The 20,272-nt window shown below is 42.2% G+C and overlaps 1 protein-coding gene across 1 annotated transcript in view; it reads right to left on the minus strand.

Moving 5' to 3' along the window:
- Positions 1-19,357, minus strand: part of ntng1a (netrin g1a) — a 108,255-nt gene extending 88,898 nt beyond the window's left edge. Inside the window, exon 1 of the mRNA XM_078281154.1 lies at positions 19,109-19,357. Coding sequence (XP_078137280.1) covers positions 19,109-19,357 — 249 coding nt within the window. The remainder of the gene's footprint in view (positions 1-19,108) is intronic.
- Between the last annotated feature and the right edge of the window lie 915 nt (positions 19,358-20,272).

Below are 20,272 nucleotides of genomic sequence, written 5' to 3' on the forward strand. Positions count from 1 at the left end.
GCAGCAAGCCATAAATAAAGCTTTGTCTCTGAGAACTTTGTGCTCTCTGCACTAACCATGCACTATACTGTCAACAACTCACTGGGTTGTGTTTTCGGATGACGTTGAAAGCTTTATAGTTTCTATAATGAAAGGGATAAATTCAGACATGGCAGCAGGCAGGTTGTACCATGAGTATCTACCAGACAAATCCAAACTGAAACATTAAGAACGTCAATAACTGCGGCAGCAAACTGCAGCAAATGAACAAAAGCCGCTCTATGCCTGGTTGCATTCCCTGATGGTGTATTTTCCTTTTTCAAAAGAGGAAAAACAAAGACCATTGTGAGAATATCCACTTGCTAATTTGAAAAGCAAACTAAACAGTGAACACGGCTGACTTGATGACAGCTGTCAGTGTGACAAGAGGTATTATCAGGTGGGATTTAAATTGTTATGCTGGAGGCAGCCAGGCGGTGTCCAGAAGGGATTTGAAAAAACAAGATTTGGGAGGAGGGAGAGTGTTTAGTGGCTGTCACTCAAACATATATTGTATTTCTACCAGGCCTTTATGTAAAAGTTTGTGTTCTGAATATTCATAAGGTATAACTTATAACAGCCCCGAAAAAAGGTAAAAACAGGAACCACGCCACAAGCAATTATATAACAAAAGGTAAATACTGGTTCAGTGTACAGTAGCTGAAAACAGAGCAAGTTTTAATTTTCACATCTTCTGTGACTGCTTCAGGGAGCAGCCATTAAGGTAAGAGAGGAACAACTAGGTCCGTTATGAGTACATGCTTTAAGCTTAACACATTAAAGTGCAAGGGTAACATGGATAAAATGTGCTTTCTTTTAGAACAAGATTTACATTATTCTTTCCAACAGGAAGTTGGTATCACAGGATTGGACACCTGAGCTTCCCCAAAACACCACAACAGGACACTTTTCAAATCAACCATTGTAAATTTCAAGGAGCAAGCAATGAATTTGAAATGCTCTGAACTAAGTAAGCTTTTAACAGGACTGGAGCGAGTGAGTTAAAGCAATCGCATAATTAGCTGCGCCAATGAACCAAAGTGTGACAAGCCTACTTGTTTGTGGTCTCACAATGTGCCTCTTCAACCACAGATACTGATCCTCAGCGGTCAGACAGCAGTCTGGAAGAAACACAAGGTCTAGCAGATGGTTGTTGGATTTACCAAGACAAAACATTTGTCTTGGTAACATGAAATGTAACTTAGTTGAAAGCCGTCATACCATCTTCACTACAAAGAGCACTGGGTTTTACTGTGTCGTCTTTGACTGATGTTTTTGTGTGTCTTTTCATGAGAATATTGTAAATTAAAAAATATTAACTGACAATCAAAGTTGACAGCACTTTTTATTCACTGAGTAGTGTCTGCAGGTAATTTCTTTCAGGCTTCACAACTGCCTGAGAGGTGTCACTCGGGGCAGAAAAAGCCCTTGCAGCTTCTCACTGCTTTATGCACACGGTAATAAATGAAGGCGAATCTGGTGAGTATCAACATTTTTATCATCTCTGCCCCCCCCCACACACACATACACACACTGGCATGACACTGTAACAACAGTGTGACAATATAAGATGCTGCACTAAAACTAAGCGACTGCATTATCTCAGTTCTGCACACTTGAAACAAACTAAAAAGGCAGCCTAACAAGGGTAAGCACTGGTGAGGCAAAAGCCTGTGAGCAGCGTCAGCCATATGCCAGCCTCCGCCTACACTTCCCAGCAGGCTCTGCCCTCTTGTTGCAGACCTGTTTGCTGACTGCTGCCAACGTTTCACTGGCAGAAATCTTCTGCAAGACATGCATCCAGTCGGCACAACAGTCTAACACCTTTACTTCCGTCTCCCTGTATTTCACTGTGTTCTGATCTACAATAACACAGTGGATTAAACAGCATCTCACATAATCTTTGTGGTGCTATGGTAACATGAAGTGCTTAAGATTAGAGTACTCCCATAATCAAAAATATCAGACCAGCCTATTACATGCTAATATTCCTAATCACCATGTGAAACTACATACTCCACGAACAATGCTTTAACAAGGTTTCAGTTTCCAGCCGACACAGGATTTAACTGCTTTTTTTTAATTCTCTCTCAAGTGCTTTGCCATTGATAATCTATTTCAAATGGGTTCTCACGTTGAGCATGTACAGCATATAAAGTCAATATGACGCTCTGCAAGAATTGTCACTTCAGAAATAGAGCAGCCCTACAACTTCCAACAAATACGATTCAGAGGTGAAATCCAGTAGGCTGGCGCAGCGAGCAGCTTACCCTGTGTTCTTATCTCTTGGCAGAGCAAAGCTGAGTTGCTCGGTGCCACATGGCACCCGGATACACAGCGAGACTCAGTCACACACACCAACACACATACAGACACACGTTGGCTCCTATGATCTGTTCTCCAAAAGCACTTCCGCAGGTTCAAAAGAGTCAGTAGCAATGAATCAGGCACTCGAGCCAGCTTTTGCTCCGATATATCATTAACACCAGGGTAAAAGCTGGAAATCTTTCCTCTTGGTTTTGTTATCTGATCTAAATCTGGTTGTGTTTCCTCTTTGCTAACGCATAGATAATCTGCAGCACAAACAAAGGCGACCTTTTTAAAATGATTATAACATTCTAGTGATGGTGGCAGCAGATACGGAAGAGAAGGAAGGCTTGTGACTGATTTAAATGACAAAAAACAGCTGATGAAATTTGTATCAAAATTAATGAGAAAACTCTTTTCTCCATTAACACCTATAGCGTGGGTGTGTTCTTGAGAAAGCCATTTAATCCCAAAAAGCTCAGCGGCAGGTAGAATAAGAGCCTGTGCTCGTCCAAGAAATAGTCCAGCACATACCCTCCCGTAAAATCACAACTTGGTGTTTTTACACTTTGGTTTTTGTAAGGTTTAAACAAACATGTTAATCATTGAGCTTTAGAGGTGCTCGTAGGCTGATTTTGTTACCTTTGAACAGAGCCAAGCAAGCCGTTTCCCACTGTTTCCAGTCTTTATACTAAGCTAAGCTAAGGAGCTTTTGGCAGTAGCCTCATATTTGATGTGCAGACACGATGTTCTCGATCTAGCTCTCATATAGAAAGTGAAGAAGCATGTTTCATAGAGGGTCTAGAATACTGTAAATAAATAATATGTCCTTTAGCTGAGACAGTTGATAGAATCGACACATTCCCATAGTAACCTGGCAAACTCAGACACTTCATCATATTGTATATGATGATGTGTCTGAGTTTACTTTTTCATGAAGTAAGTGTTGGCATACAATCACTATTTAAGGGCTAATTCACATAAGGAAAATAGAAAAAAACTAAAATGGTCTGAGAGGTGAGGTATGATGCCATCACTAAAGGGGCAGGTCAAAGATAGATCTACCAACCATATAAAAATCTGGTTTTCATATATGTAATCCACAACTGATGTATAATTGTCTGCTCCTCAGTGTTTCTCTCATATTCCCTAAAGCAGGAAGGGTGATGGCAAGAAAGCAAGCCAGCTAATAATACGTGGAGAAGAAAGCCCTTGATGAGATCCAAGGGAATTCAGGCGAGGAGGGGGTAGCTGATTCGTATCAAACGCCAACGCTCCCTGCCACAGCGTCTGCAGCTTGGCTCATGGCCCTCGTCTTTACAGTGGGGGAATAGTCTGAAGCCATGCTGAATGTCGTTGAAAGAGAGCCTTCAACGTGACAACAATGTGTGTCCCAGAGTAACAGCAAATGCCTGGCACCTCTAAGTAAATCATTTCATTTAGAGGCTCTGATGTGCAGACAGAGAGGATGTAAAATGCATTTCCATGCCAAGCCTCTCAATCGCTTGCTGTTCTTGCGAACATAATGAACAGATTACCGTTTGCACCCTTGTCACATGATGCTTCTCTGACAAGTGCCTTGCACCTTGTGGGAGATGTTTTTACTGCATGTCCTCTCATTCCAGACTGAAAAAAAAGAGACCGAAACTAGTTTAGCAGCCACAGGAAATAAAACAACTTGCTAATTAGGGGAGCAATGGACTGAGGCAGACAGTATTGGCTCAGTGGATGCTTTGGGAGATGGAGAGGTTGAAATGCCAAGTGTCTTAATCCCAGCACCCTTAGGCTAAAGTCCTGCAGATACTGCAAGTCTACACCCAATTTACCAATTACTCTCTTTGTCCTGACTGGGGTTAATAAAATGCTAACCATCTCAATATCCATGACGGCACTTTGCTAACTACCTTCCCTCTAGTTAAATTCAGCTTCTCTTGTCTTTTTCACTCCCATAGAAAGAGACTGTAACTCCTGCCTGGGCTTAATCAGGAGGATTGCTTATTAAGGAAAAGCTCTTGGGTCCTTCCTAAATTGGGGAGAGGACAGTCTCGCCAGTGCGATAACTGCAGATTTATGTCAGAATTAGGTGTAAATAGCTGCACTGGTTCTTCCCCTTCTTTAATTAAGCAAGCACATTTTCCAGACCTTCGTCTTGTGCGCTGACCGCTCCGGTTCCCTCTGCTGAGCAGATGTTAGCTTACAAAGCAACTCAGCCATGTGTAGGACACTGCACAGAGGAGCCATTTTAGTGCTCTCCCAAAAGTTCAGATGGCTAAAAACCTCAGCACGTTCCAACAAACTTTACACTTTCTCTTAATGCGGCAGTACTCGTATCTGCCAGGGAGAAAAATACCTGAGATGAACAGCGGAAAAATGCTCTTATATAGTTCATAAGGGGGTACTCAGCGTTCAAGATTCAGCATTGAATTTCCATCACTGATAGCTTTGCTATTGATTCAGAGTTTGCCCTATGCTCAGTGTGGGCCAGACACAACAGATCTTAGGGTTTGGGAGCTGTCAGTCAAGGTAATCCAGGAGTCTTTTTCGAAGCCTGTCAGGGTGAAACATACAGCCTCACATTTCCCTCAAACAAGGAGGACGACAGAATGGGCTGAAAAGCTATCTGAGAGGAGAGGAATGCTCCTCGGAGACCAAACCGGCAAGAAAAACATTAAACTTCTGAGAAAGTGGCTTCCACTTTATTTCCCTTTACTTATCTAAGTTAAATAAGGACTAATTAACGCTTCAGGCCAACAGTAACAAATATAGCGTTTAGCATCAGGTCAAAGCCCATTTTGCCATTAAAATTATTTTATGTTTCCTCAGCAGGTTTTCTTCTCTGTTTGCAAACGGTCAAGTTTTGACATCAAGAAGTTATGCATTACATCTCATACCATGCAGCTGAGGGTGAAACACTTCCTAATGTTTCCCTTCTGATGATTTCCAATACGCCTGAAATACAATAAGCTGCAATTCTTCCTTTCCAATCAGGATGAGATGGATATGTCATACTAAACTGATCAAGGCATGCGGCCTATATGTTGCTCACCTGAGACGACTATCATGACATTTGTAAAATGGCAGCATTGCAGTTTGGCTGCACCCAGTGGTTTTAAGAATGCAAAATAGGCAGAATTTGAAGGCACATACTGGCACGTGTTGTTCTGAACATCCTTGTTGTTTCCACATCATAGCAGTTTACATTAACGTTCGGCACATACAGTAGGTTACATCCTAAAATAGATGTGAACAGTCATCTAAAACAGTAAGACGTGAGCTGCAGTTCAGAACTCATGAAAGCCTGTAGTGTGGATGTAAATACAGACACAAATAGAAACAGACAGAGGCAAACCCATACATGCATGCCACATACACCAGTCACTTTAAAAAAACAAAAAAAAAACAGAAGGGTTTTATTGTGCTGATGAGGAGCGGGAGGCCCTGCTGCTTTGGAATGCTGAGTAGAGGAGGGAGAGCGTCTGCCACGGCTGTGGGAGCATCTGACCCTCCCACCGGGGATAAAAATGAGAGATGGGATCACTGGGATTGCTCCATTCACAACACTCCCACTTATCTGCTGCAATTAACATTAAAAGCCCTCCCAACAAAAATAAATGAAAACATGAGTGCCTCTAAATATGAATAACACTGCATGCCATGCTTTGGGCTCTCTGAGCTTGTCTGTATTGGCCTGTGTGTGTGTGTGTGTGTGTGTGTGTGTGTGTGTGTGTGTGTGTGTGTGTGTGTGTGTGTGTGTGTGTTTGCCATTTGTTATCCGTGTCCCAAAGAGAGAAGGGGGATTGTAAAAATCAGTGTTCAAGCAAGTGAGCTCTGAAGGGAAATCCACCCCAGAGGTTCGAAGAGCAATTAAAATCAACGGATCTCTCCAGCAGCCAACCACTGTATCTCCACCTATTCTCAGAGCCCTGTGCACAGGAGTGGAAGGAGTACAGTACAGGGGGATGATGGAGGGGGTTTCAGACCATAATTTACCATGAGTGATGAACTGTGAAATGCAACAAAAGCCCCCATTACCGCAAGAGGGATTTGAAGCCCACAGAGCAATTGGAGAGAAAAGGGGGTAAAAACGCCTTCGTCAAATAAAATAAACAAGAGAAAGAGAAGAAAAAGTCTGTGTCATCAAATCCAGTCAGTGCAGTGAGCATTTAACAATGAGACAATGTGATATTTCTGGGTGACTTGTAGTCAATAGCAGAGGCTAAATCGGAGCTATGAGAGATCAGATCATTCCTCTCTTGACTTTTATTCAATACTAATTTTCTGGGAATTCATCATGTCAGTATCTGCAAACCAAAGCGGAATGAAAGTGAAATTTAATGTTTTTGTTTCCCAAAATGAAACGTTAGCCCTTCTCCCATTGAAGTCATACGTGCAAGAGAATATATTTCAAGTGGCACTTTCATAGTCTTACATATAGTTTTATATCTCAATACGGTGGGGAAAAACATTTTATTTTTCATTACTTTTCATTCTTCAGATTCTCCAAGCTTTCCTCTCCATACTTTATGGCAAAGGAGGACATGTTTTGCTCCAAACTTTGAAAAAAAAAGAAGTCAACAGAAAACCCTGTGGGAAGCTGGAGTCAAGGAGGCCCCCTGTTATCTTGTTATGGCAGCGTAAACGGTGAGGCAACACTGAACGCCTTGATGGAGCCCAGATAGACGAGTCACACACACTCGCACAACATCACAGCAACACCTGATGTTGTCTGCATACCAACTCTTCACCAACTTCACTTTTACAAACTTTTCTCGCTGGAAGTAAACATATCCTCCTGTTTGCGCTTTTTTTTAAACAAAACTCATTTCCATTTATATTTACCCCATAAAATATCACACAATAAAGATACGGGCGATAATGAAATTGGTGGTGATCGTTTTAATGATGACAATGCTGCTGCTGCTGATGATGGTGATGTTAATAGCATAAATAAAAGAAAACACGGCAGATAAAAGGCAATATTAACTGCAGCAATAACAGCAATGTACATATAATTGACCTCACCCCCCTTTGTTACTGTTGCTACACCATTAATGAAGTACATGCTGCACAAAAACAAAACCCTCGTAGAATGCATTCAAACATCAAAAACAGATGAATGTGATGTAAGAATATGCAAGGCCGGATGTTTCCGCACTATGTCTCACTCAGGCTGGACTACGCGAGGCTGGGCCACAACATGCCCATAAGAGGAAGTGTGGCTTTTTCTGCCAACACAAGTTTAATAGACTTCTCTTGAGCCTGGCCTCGGCTCGCTGACAAGGCTGCACTTGTGTTGGCGCCTGAAGACCTAGAGGAACGAGCGGTTTGAGGAAATAAGAAAATGATAAAAAATTCAGACAGTGCCCGACGCTCATGCAAAGTTTATGGCACAGGATGGGTCAGAGAGAATTTGATGAGAGCTTCCTGTGACCGCGGTGGGTATAACCTTCACGTTGGGCAGAGAGATGCTGTCTGACAGTTCTGTGCTGTGTTAGACAATATTCAACCTATTCTCACTGTGCTGGTCGTGTTTCAGCTGGATGTATCAAGCTACAAAATGAACGCTTGTTATGGGAAACCGCAGGCAGGCCATACCCCTAAAAAGCAGACTGAAGATTATAAGAACTAGTGACTACAATTAGCGGTCTTCATATTAAGAGTGTTTGACAACTAAAAATGAGTTATTCAGGTGTCAGTTATGTTAGGAAATTTAGCATGAGTGCATCATTTAATATTTCTACATAAGTTTATAAGATAGATATTTCCCTATGGAATACAATGAATGGCACTGGGGTGCAATGCCTCTCCACAGTGCATTGTGTGCCCCCCAATTTCGCACCCCTCAACCTCCCAACGTTCATTTTCAACGAGAAAGCAAAACATGAGACTGATTAACAATTGCTGCATCCACTGCAATGTGTGAAAGTAATTGTTAGTATTGTTGAATGTTTTCACTGACCAATGTTGATTGATGCACCATCAATCAATTCTGGACACGTCACCCTAATTATTGTGAGCATTTTGAGCTGTCCAGATGGTTTCCTATAATAATATTTTGTTTAGTGCCCTGTAGTAATTTGTCTGTAGGCCTGTTGATCTGTTGTGGCAGGAAGGTTTGGACCGGATTTAGACCACCTTTCTAGCATGAACAAAATATAGTTCAAATGCAGCTTTTAACCAACAGCAGCACTTTTGTCATGATGAGTGACGGCTCTGTGCTGTCAGTATACAGAGGAGTAGCGTACATTTCCTTACTATGCTGTTTTCATACTGTCATATTATCCTTGTTATTATATAGGGATGCAATGATTACCGGTGTAACGGTAAACCAAGGTAAAAATGCTGATGATAACAATTACGTTTTCATTTAAAATATTATTATCACGGTGGATTACCACGGTGTGGAAACCGCGTGTTCCCAGCTTCATCCCAGTCTCCTGAAGTTGCACTGCGTAGCCTACAGTGCGTTTCTTGAAGTTGGAATCATGGCGGAGGAGATGACAGCGCTCAGGACATTTATCAGCCTTGTAAAAAAGGCCATAGTAATACTATACTATACTACACTGAGCAATATGTTAGATTTATGTTAATTATTACAGAGAAATGAATGTAATTCTTAGTATTGTTTCTTGTTATATGCTGGTAGCTATAACATTTAGTTTTGGTAAATAATGTTTATAGTAAGTCAGATGCTTATTAATGTGCATTATTATTTGCTTATGTTTCAGAACCACGTCAAATACAGCTTCATAGTTAACTTCATGTTGGAGTTGTAAATAAATCTTCCTAGATCTCAAAGTCAGACATCTCTGGTTCAAGTTCTTACCGGACCCCCTACAGCAGGCCACTGTTTCAGTAGCCAGTGTTTCAATAGTTTTTACAAGCCTATTTCCAATATTTTTGTAATATAATAAACACTGTTACACTTTCTGAAACAATTTCAGCTTGTGTAGGCCTATCAGTGCTTTCTGAACATACTGAACACAAAAATACCGCAATAATACCGAAAACCGTGATCATTTTGGTCACTGTAACCGAGGTAAAATTTTCATAACGTTACATCCCTATTATTATATATTAGATGTGATTTACAATATTGCAAGGGAATTCTTTTCCCTTTTGAACAAAAGTGTAATGCTGTGGTTTCATTGGCTAAATTACAAATGCATTGCGTGCATAAAGGAAAATCACATTGCATCAAAAAACTATTGTGAATCTTGGATCACGACGCAACAGCCTCTCACAAAATGAAATATATATATATATATATATATATATATATAAATGAAATATATGAAATGAAATGTAAATATTTAAAATATTGCCATTTTTTCTATTATGAATGCTGAAAAAAAAAAAAGTCCGCCCATGGAAATCTGTTGCCGATCTAATTGGTTTCCTGGGTGGACCAACCACCAGCAGGTTACAGCAAAAAGAGGTCCTGGGCAGAGTGCAAGACAGTAGGAGGACTGGGCCGGGAAGAACATGTGCAGTGTTCCAAAGCCACGAGGGAGCAGAGGAAGACCATGGTCGTGGAGGAGGTCACACGGGTGGAGCAGGAATGCTACCTAATCAAGGCAGTGTCCCAGGGCCAGCGAGGAGCACGAGCAGAGGCATCAGCTGGGCAGACATCTGACCCTTCCATGTCCCCGAAACCTCTGCCAGTGGTTTGGGAGTGAGGACAAGTGCCTGCTTTATGGCAACACATGATCGACCACTCATTCTCTTTGTCAAGCCAGGAGAGAACCGACAGAAGTCAGCAGCAGGAAAGATGACGTCTCTGCTTACTTCTGGAAAGGCACAGGAGTGCAAAGAGGCTGGCTGGACCGCAACCATCCACCCAGTGGAAGAATGCAGGGGCTTTGTGGGCAAATCAGCAACTTCTCTGTGCTGCTGGTATGGACGGGACAAACCTACAGAGGGCCATTAAAGAACTGTTTGAGAAGGCATAGAAATCAAGCTACTGGCTGTGGCTATGGAGGAGGGACCTTTTCAGGGGTTTAGCACCCCAACAAGGGCAGCTGCATGGAGTTGCTGGAGATGCCCTAACTGGCCATTGCCCCCCGAAAAATAAGTGAACAGTGGTCCCAGCTGACACAGTATGCACCAACGGAGGTGCAGCCGGCAAAGATGTCAAACAGGAAGAACGCCACCAGTACAACACACTGACACTTCCTCTGGTTACGGGACTGTGAAGATGGCTTTGCTAGATGTGCGTTATTGAAATGCAACAGATTAGTCTTCCTTCAAGTTCCTTAAATTTGCATTCACCATCAACTTTCTCTACAGAAACCTGTAGCAGCCCAAGATAACTAATTCACTGTTCTTGCTGTAGCCCCAACCTGTACTAACATATTCGAGGATCTGGAGGTCTGGGGTAAAAATCTTTACTATACAAGCCCTGGTCTGTGCTGCCGCTTTGGCATTGTGGTCACAGTTGGAATTGCAGGTCATGTGACACACTGTGGCCCCAAAAAAACATCCCAAGACACATACACACCAGAATGACTCTTTACAAATAAAAAATATAAAATCTAAATGTCTTGAGAAGCGTATCAAGGTCATCATTTCGTATGTTTGGTGCGCCCAGTGAGCAACTTTAATTGGAATGAATTGAACATCATTTTAAATCAAGGTATCCACTTCTCTTCATTTATCCATAAACTTTCAATTGTGACCAGAGGTCAAACGTGTGAATTTTGGGAATTCAAATTTGCATGAGGTAAACACAGCTGAGTAACATAAGTGCTCAGTGTCACAGTGATCATAAGCCCCTTTTCTCATTTCTCAATGTGCATATCCTCGATTTCTTTCCTTGCCTCCTATCTTTAGGTCTTAGGAGGGAGGGCCCTCCTGAGATGCGAGCGAAGGACACCAGAGGAGCATCTCACATCTCACATGTGTATTTTTAGGTAATTTGCGAGCCTCTGTTCCTGCAGCATGATATACAGTACATTATCATTGGTGGTTGCATCAATGGTAATGTAAGTGCAGCTTTAGTCTTTAGTCTTATTTTATGGCTCCTTAGATTATGAAGTGCTCTACTCATAAAAGGAGTGTGTGCTACCTAAACTTCAAATTGAAATGGTTTTTTAAGGGTTGATTAGACTAATTAAATTACACAAAAAGTGTGCTCAGCTTCCCTGAGCACAGATTAAGATAATGTATGAACAATTCAGTCAATTCTCAAACGCTGCCTGTTGGTGAATTATGCAGAAATAACTCCAGTCTTGTTTTGCACTCCCGATAGCAATCACTAATCAAACAAATAACAATGAAACAAGAATTCGGGAATTACACACATCTTTCCTTTTAGCTTGTTTTAGTCCATACCCTCGCCTCTGTCACAAATTTCAATAAGCCTTTGATTTGGTTTGGTCTAGCAAAGATGAAAGAAGACACATAAAATGGATCGAGTTTACTTAATCCTCTGATGTTAAACAGTTCTACTGAATGACTAATCAATGTTTCAATGCTGGTTAATTGCTACTACATTCTTGAATCTGGCCTTTTTTTCAAATCAATCCGCAGTTCTAAAAAGCCACCTTTGTGCTGTTTTTTGCAGTCCTGCCTTATAGAAAAAAAAGCCAATATAAACAAGTGAGACAGAATGTCACAGACAAGACTGTAGCCACCGCTCACTCTCCTCTAACCCTTGCGCTGACTGTTACAATATGAAATGAGACATATTGCTGCTGACAGCACACACGTTTCTCAAGGAAATGTCAGCGCTGAGCCTGTTGAGAGGTGTCACAGTTTGCTAGTGTTGGGTGGGTGGAGTACGGTGGCGTTCAAACGCTTTGTCTGTCTGAAACCTCTAATCAGGATCAGCTTAGGAAAAGGGCAATGTAATGTTGCACATTTTGTGGCCAAAATACATAGAACCAAAAATCAAATTTAAAGTAACTATGAGGAACTTTTAAATATTTCTGAAACTGCTTAATTTCCCATGTGATGATCATAAATGACCTGTAACAGCAAACAAGGCTAATCGTGAAAAGAACTATATTTATATGTAGTTTTTATTAATGCCTGCAAATTCACAAAATGATTTACGGCAGGTAGACCGCCTCTACAGTACCACATTCTGATGGGTCACAGATTTCAGTGTAACACCGGAAAAGCCGGTGTTAGTGAGTATCCAGCCAGGTAAAAGGTAGCAGAAGATTTCTTTATATAGGCCTAATTGTATTTTAATTTTAGAAGTTATCTGTTGTAGTTCTGGCTAATACTGGGGCCGGGCCATCACCATCATCAAAAAAGGAAATTAAAACGAAGAACAATTAAATGCTAAAAGGGAAAGTGACAGACTGCGGAAACACGATCGGGCTTTCAACAGATCTTTACAAGTGTGGTAAAAACACTACCGCTTTGGCCCAAAGGGGCCGCTAGAGTCAACACAAATTAAAAGTCCCTCATGCCACTTTAATCATGCAAGCCTTTGTGAGCTACAATCTTTTACTCAATGCTGTGTTAGTCCATTGTTTTCATTACACATTACTATCAGTTACATGCAACACCCTTGGGGTTTGCTTAGGGATTTCTTTAGGCACTGTAAATTTCAGGGATCATGAACAATGCCTCATCTAATGACATTACTGCGAAAGAGTGAAAAATAAACTGAACCAAGAGGCAAAAATGTAAACCCTGGCCAAGTTCAACACCTAAAGCTGAAGTAAAATCAACAAACAAAAGTTAAAGTTCCATGTCAGGCCGCAACCTTCTCTCCCACTACAGAGAAGTTAGTAACACTGTTAGCTTCTCAGCCTGTTTTAACCTGGAATGTACCATCTGCTCTGGTAAGCACAGGGGGTGAGTAAAACAGTTAAACTGTAACATTTAAAACCTAAGATACTTAAATATTTCTAACATCTAAGCCTAGTGATAGGCACACACAAGGGGACACACGAGTGCACCAAATGTATTGGTGTCATGTATTGTGTAACAGGTTTACCATTCCTTCACTTGACAGTGCCCAGTCACTGCTGAGGGATTAGAACGATGCACACCTGTTTTCACTGTCAATAAACGAGCAGATGATTAGCAACACCACATGCAGAACAAAACACACGTCTCACATCTTCACCACAGTATTTGTTTTCACCTCCACCAGAGTTACAATGCTCACCACATGCTCCAATATGGCTAACCTTACTGCTCATCCAGCTCTGCTAATGCTCATAAAATGGGCCAAAAGTCCACTTTTACAAGAGTTAAATCAGTGCACATATCTCATTAGCTAATCAGAATAATTAAGACAATATTTGTTAGCTACCTTCTCTTATCATGCCACAGATTTATTAACATGTAATCAAGGAAAACGTGTGTGTGTGTGTGTGTGTGTGTGTGTGTGTGTGTGTGTGTGTGTGCGCGCACCCACTTTGCCTGTCAGTGTGTTTCAGTGTCGTGATGTCGCGTGTGTGTGTGTGTGTGTGTATATATGTGTGTGTGTGTGTGTTTGTTTCCTCATTTAGATTTGATTGGCTATGAAATGCACCGGCCTGCCGGGACTCAGGTTTCAGCATTCATCAGCATTTCCTGGTTGTAAATTGATGGCACAAATAGAGACAGACAGTACTTTCACAGGAATGCATAGGGACATGCCCAGGCACACAAGCACACACACACACGCGCACACGCAAGGTTAGTATAAATTATGGAGTTACACCTAGAAAGGGGCTTCTTCTATTTTCTATTTTTAATGCCATGTGCATCAAAGAAGAACCAACACATGCAAGGTTATGCTGGTTGGTAATTTTTGGTGTTGGAGATGTTATTTAAAACCTCGGCAGTAGAATAAATGAAACTGATCATTCCCTTGAGAGCCCTTCTATATACGGTACAGGGGCTAGACATGAGGAAAGCACAACTACTACTCCGTTTAATCTACCTGTACTAGGCAGCACAGACTTCAGTCTAAATGTAAAATAAGTATTTGCATTTACTATTTTGTAACTTTTCCAGTATGGAGCTTTAGAGAATACCTAATAATCAGAGCTGTCAATTAGTCTTTTTGGACAAGTTGGTTAAAAAGAATCAGCTTTTTCTGCAATAGTACATCACGTTTGTATGAAGTCAAAGCTGCTCTCCTGAATCTTGCACCAAGTCAACCAACTGGCCGAGGCTCTGCAGTCTGTCCATGCTTTTAAAGGCCAGTCTGAGTCGAACTGGAGGGGACAGTGAAATCTCATATGATGGCAGATTTGTGTGCCAGAGTTCAGTGAATGCCAGCTTATTGCTATCGAAAAGGTCATCAGGCCAGAAGCAGAATAAAAAGCCTTTACTGAGAGAATGGTGTGTGTATAAGTGTACATACGTGTGTGTGTGTGTGTGTGTGTGTGTGTGTGTGTGTGTCATGCTCATTTAAGCACCACACCTTGGAGCTGCTGCATCTCTCTCTCTCTCTCTCTCTCTCTCTCTCTCTCTCTCTCTCTCTCTCTCTCTCTCTCCTCTCCTCTCCTCAGGCTTCGGTGTCTGTTACCTTCAGCACTCCAGGCTTTAAAATACACCCGCCTCCACGAGCGCAGAATCAATTACCAGAGAGATGAAATTCTCCGATAACGCGCCATAATGATAATTGCCCCGAATCTGCAATGATCTGACTTACGATACAAACCACTATTGGCACTGTAGCAGCGTATTGGCAGCCGGAGTAGCTGGAATATCAATGATAATTGTTCTGATGTTGATTTGGAGCCATGTTACTGCCTGGGGTAAACATAAGCCAATTGCAGAGAATTGGGCTCTATGGCAAGCGGCAGGGGTTATATTTCACTGATGTTTGTGTGATTTGTGATGAGTACAGTACAGCAGAGAGAGGAAATGGTTATGTGGGAGCTAACCACTGCCTGTTTAATTGAAGCACCCCTATCACATTGACTGCCGGAGACATGAGGGCGACAGCGCGGCGCAAACTCCCACTAATTCAATAAGCGACCATCAGACTGTTAAAAGGCTGGCAATAGTAATAATAAACTCTTTCAGTGTGCGTCCAGAAATAGAATGGCTCCACTGATGCGTCAGACACGGATGACTGCTGTTCATCCAGTTTATCCACAACACAACTCGCTGCGCAGCAAATACCAGACACACTTCAGGTTCAAATGTGGATCAATCAGAGGTCACGGGGCTACCCAGAGGGAGAACAGAGGGTGACCCCATTTTGACAATGACCTCCCGGATATGGCTTCCTACCGCCTCACCACCCCCTTAACCATCTTTGCCTTCAACCAACCTTGGCCAATGACGGGACTCAGCATTTTTCAAAAGTGCCTGAGAGATGTTGGGCTGAATAATGTGTCCTATGAATAAAACACATTAGCTACAAAACATGTTGAATTATTCACATTTCAGAGCCTCCATCCCGCCCCACGCAGGAGATATTAGTTCTTCAGTCACCGTCTGCTTTGCACATAGTCCTCTGAGTCTCTGTCTCCCCCATGTTCGTGCCATCTCGCTTCTCTCTTGATTATTCGCTCACTGTCTTTGTCATCTGTATTTTGTTAATCCCTCTCTGTTCCTCTGTGTCTCCCCTCAGCTGACTTTCCGCTGATGGCAACTGTCTATTTATACTCCTCAAGTTACTACTTTTCCTGGAACATCTCGCGATTTATCTAAAGAGCTCTTGAAGCTGTTGAGGAGTGCATTTCTTCTGAGAGAATCTTTGATGACTCGGTAACACACGATGGCCCAAAATGGATTCATCATTTAGCGTTAATCTGAGGCGACCAGCTGTGAGTTTTAACGTGAAAAGGGCCCGGAATAAGAAGAAGGGCGGCTTGCTAATTAAATACTTGACCTAATATGCATCTTTTGCTCATTTTCTTTTCAGCTCCACCAGAAATTTGTGATTTTCATGATTGCAATGTAATTTGCAGAATCAACAGCACCACATGCACTTTAAAGGGTAAAGCAATCAACCAATCAGTGCTTTTTATTGTGCTGTGTTTGAATATTAAACCCCTCTCATCCTACAAAACATCACTTTTAAGTCATCACGATTAAACTAGTGTGCAACAACACAGACCACTTCGTCAACAAGTCGATCATGGCAAATTTGTTCAGTGATTCAACAACCCTGACCTTCTAAAAAACTAATTGGTTCATTATTCCAAAAAGCCCTGCTTTTGGTCATAAAAGAACTTGAAACAAAACACCATAAGCAAATTTGCTAATTGTTAGTATTCTTGTCATACAGAATAGGCTTCTCTCTTTGATTTGAAAAAGGACAATAAGGCAGTATTTAATTATATACAGTATCTGGTTTGTATGGGAACAGGACTAAGAGTCTAAAGCTAACTGTGGGGCTGTACCAGGCCCCCAGGAAGTTCCCGCCAAATGGTGGAATTGCAACTCCTCTGGCCTTCCCCATAAGCTTACACGGGAAAATCAGTAAATATGTAAATCAGTGGTAGGGGTGCAAGATATCTCAATATCGTTATTGCAATATCACGCTGCGCAATATTATATCTAGGGATGCAAGATATATCGACTCAATATCGTTATCGCAATATTATATTGAAAGTGTCGCAATAAGTACGCAATATTTTGTTTATTTTGTGGAGCGTTGCGTCCCGTCCGTTGGCTGTGTGGCTTAGTTGTGTTCGATTTAGAGCTTGAAACGCTATAATGACCATGTTTCATTGGCCAGTTACCGTGCCACTTGCACATGTTAGTGTACGTCAGTGCACAGGTCCACTACGCGACAAACCCTATGGAGCGTACCATGTGTGTGCATATTTCGACAGAGTGACAGTGTAAGTGAAGAAATAGAGACAACAAAACGGAACGAATCAGAAGTGAAAGAAAAGTTGTGTCCTGTTCTCTTTATATATTTTATACTGTACAACCAGTAAAACATGTCCTGTTCTGTAGACATGGTTCTTATTTATTTATTCATGTTGGACCAGTCCAATACGACCGTCAGTTGAAATAAACCTTGTGCTGTAAGAAAACTTTAAATTAATATTGATATCGCAATATTCATAATCAATATCGCAATATCACATTTTGTCAACATCGTGCAACCCTAATCAGTGGATACATTTTTGTGAGCATCACAACCCCCGCAAAATGACTCGTTTCACTCTCAGAATTTGATCCATTCACACAGTGCGGAAGCAGTGCTGATCATCTGGGTAATTTTTGGCTCCATGATGGCTTCATACGCTACTGAGCAACTCTTATAGGAACGAACGGAGCTCCACCTTGAACACTGTATCCAGTTCTTATTATACATCCATGGGCTGTACATAGGCACAGTGGTGCTTTGAGCTAAATGCTAAGGTCAACCTGCTAACATGCTCACAGTGACAAAGATAACATGCAGGTATACAGTTTACCATGTTCACCATCTTAGTTTAGCGTGCAAGCATACTACCATTTGCTAATTAGCCCAAAACACACAAGTAGATCTAAGTTGTTAGCAGGGGCCCTGACAACCACTGTGGCTGCAGAGACACAGCACCTCGTACCTAATCTCAAAGTAGATTACCAGAAAGTCTGACACTGACAGACAGGAAGGCATGTATGCTGAAATGGAAAGTATCAGCCTTCAAGGCAAAACGTGGGACTGGATTCCCTAAATAAACATTTTAAGAGTGAAACATGACCATACGGACTAGTAATGAATGCTAACAGTGAATATTATGTTGGGCCACTTACAGCACTGCTTGTGCAAAGGTGTTGCTAAATGTAAGAAAAACAAAAACCTTGTGTACTGGCACTTAAAATACTGCTCCACTTAAGTTCTCATACATCCTTTTGTATTTTTAGTCCACCTGTACACTATACCACCCAGAGATTGTCTGAATTTTTAGGCCACCCATTCATCAACCTCTGCTAAAAGACAAACACTGACGCAACAGAGAAGCTGCAATCACACTGTATTTCTATGTGACTCTGATGTGTGCGGGGAGTGACATGAAGAGTGTGTGTGTGTGTGTGTGTGTGTGTGTGTGTGTGTGTGTGTGTGTGTGTGTGTTTCCAGGGTAAAATCACGTTACACAGTGTTTTCTGCAAGTAAGCAGCGTCAACAGCACATACGGGGTTTGCAGTGCACTCCGAGAAGCAGCTTTCTAAACAGCAGAACATGACGTCAATGGGCACAAGCCTCTATTTCCTCAGCCACAATGTATCTGAGTCATACAGGCTTTAAATGCGTCTGTCACGACAGTGGGGTCAGAACAAGCCGGGTATATACGTGATACACAGACACAGATAAGAAAGCTGCCTTGGTATAATGTGTGTGTGTGTGTGTGTGTGTGTGTGTGTGTGTGTGTGTATTTGTTAGCCTGGGTATCTTTCCAAATTTTTCGATACCAATGCTGATACCAATACCGTAACATTGATACCGGTTCCTAAACGATACTTATTTCGATACCAATTTTATAAAATCCATTACGGCACAAATCTTTTCAATTATTTTTCAGCTCCTACTCTGTGAGCCCTGTCTCTGTGCGCAACGTATAGTTTTTCCTTCCTGCCTCTACGGCGTGTAACATTAGACAGCCAATCAGCAGCATTATTAGATCTTTGTAGAAGCATGCTGCATGCTTATTGGCTCACTGACACTGATGAGATTTGCTCCTTAGGTATTGAAATTTGTGATCGAATGACAAGGCATTTTTCGATACTCAGTAGGCAATTCAGAGTGTGGCTAAAAAGTATCAAATTCGGTACCCAGCCCTATATGTGTGTGTGTGTGTGTGTGTGTGTGTGTGTGTGTGTGTGTGTGTACAGTTTTTCTAAGGGAAGATTGTTTTTCACTTTTGCATGTACTCACCAGGGCACAGTATGTCTCCGGAGGGTCTCCACAGGTGATGTTGGGGGGATCCAGAGTTACCTTCAGGTACTGGGTCATGTCTGCTGCCTCTGGCTGGCAGGCCATGTAGTCCCAGGTTAAGCCTTCGTCTGAGAAAATCTGGGACTTACACACATCGTAGTGGCCCCACGCTGCAGGGTAGTGCTGCATGGCCGCCTGGCAAACACTGGTCCACAGCGCCTGCAGCGTCAACGCAAAATGGAAACGCATGACTGGTCCTCTCTCGGCTCCTTCTCCCGGAGCTGTATCTCCTTCTGAAGGTGTAATAACAAGGGATCCCTCTTCTACTTCCACTTACTACAACTCACTCAACTGGAGTGAGGAGGCATGCCAAACTTCCCTCAGGTGGAGCGACAGTCTTTTTAGAAGAGTTGTTGTTTTTCTGTGTCTTTCAGGTTTCTGGAGTGGTGAGGTTTTTAGGAGGGATGGTGAGGTTACCAGCCCATTGAGAAGATAAGAGGAGAGGATTGAGGGAGGGAAGAGGATGGTGGTGGAGGAGAAGGAGGGCGAAGAGGGGGAAGGCGAGAAAGAGATAGCCCTCTGACACGCTGATAGGAAGATGAGTGACAGGTCTCCTCAGCTCGCCCGGCTGTCAATCATGGTCCTGTTCCTGCGTGGCGATCTGGTGCTGCGGAGAAACACGAAACAGAAGAAGGGGAGGGGGGGTGAATATGCCTCCCCTTTTGGAGTAGAATTTGACAGTGAGAGAACATTAGCTGGCGCCACGGCACGGGTAAAAAGGTGTTTGGGTGCCATGTTGGTGTTTGTTGTCCATCAAAACACAGAAATTCAGTGAGTGAGGCCATCAGGGTAAATTGGATCTCGCTGCTTTCACACAAAGCCCTCATCTCACTCAGTATCAAGTCTACAGCGCTCCCCATCTCCTCACACCCCTCCCATTCCACACTGTTTGAGCTGGAATGATAAAGAGTAGACATCAAGATACATTGTGTGTTATGCATGGTCATCATAGTAACTACGATGTTTTGACTAACTAACTTCACATGGTCTGACCGTGCTGTCTTAATCATAAATAGTAAGCAGAACTGTGAGGTGCTCCACTTAATGTTGTAAATTTGAGTTTCAATCTACTAGTTCCATGGCGGCACTTAAAGGGTTAAAGTC

This window comes from Sander vitreus, chromosome 22, assembly GCF_031162955.1.
Source record: "Sander vitreus isolate 19-12246 chromosome 22, sanVit1, whole genome shotgun sequence".
NCBI classification, from domain to species: Eukaryota; Metazoa; Chordata; class Actinopteri; order Perciformes; family Percidae; genus Sander; species Sander vitreus.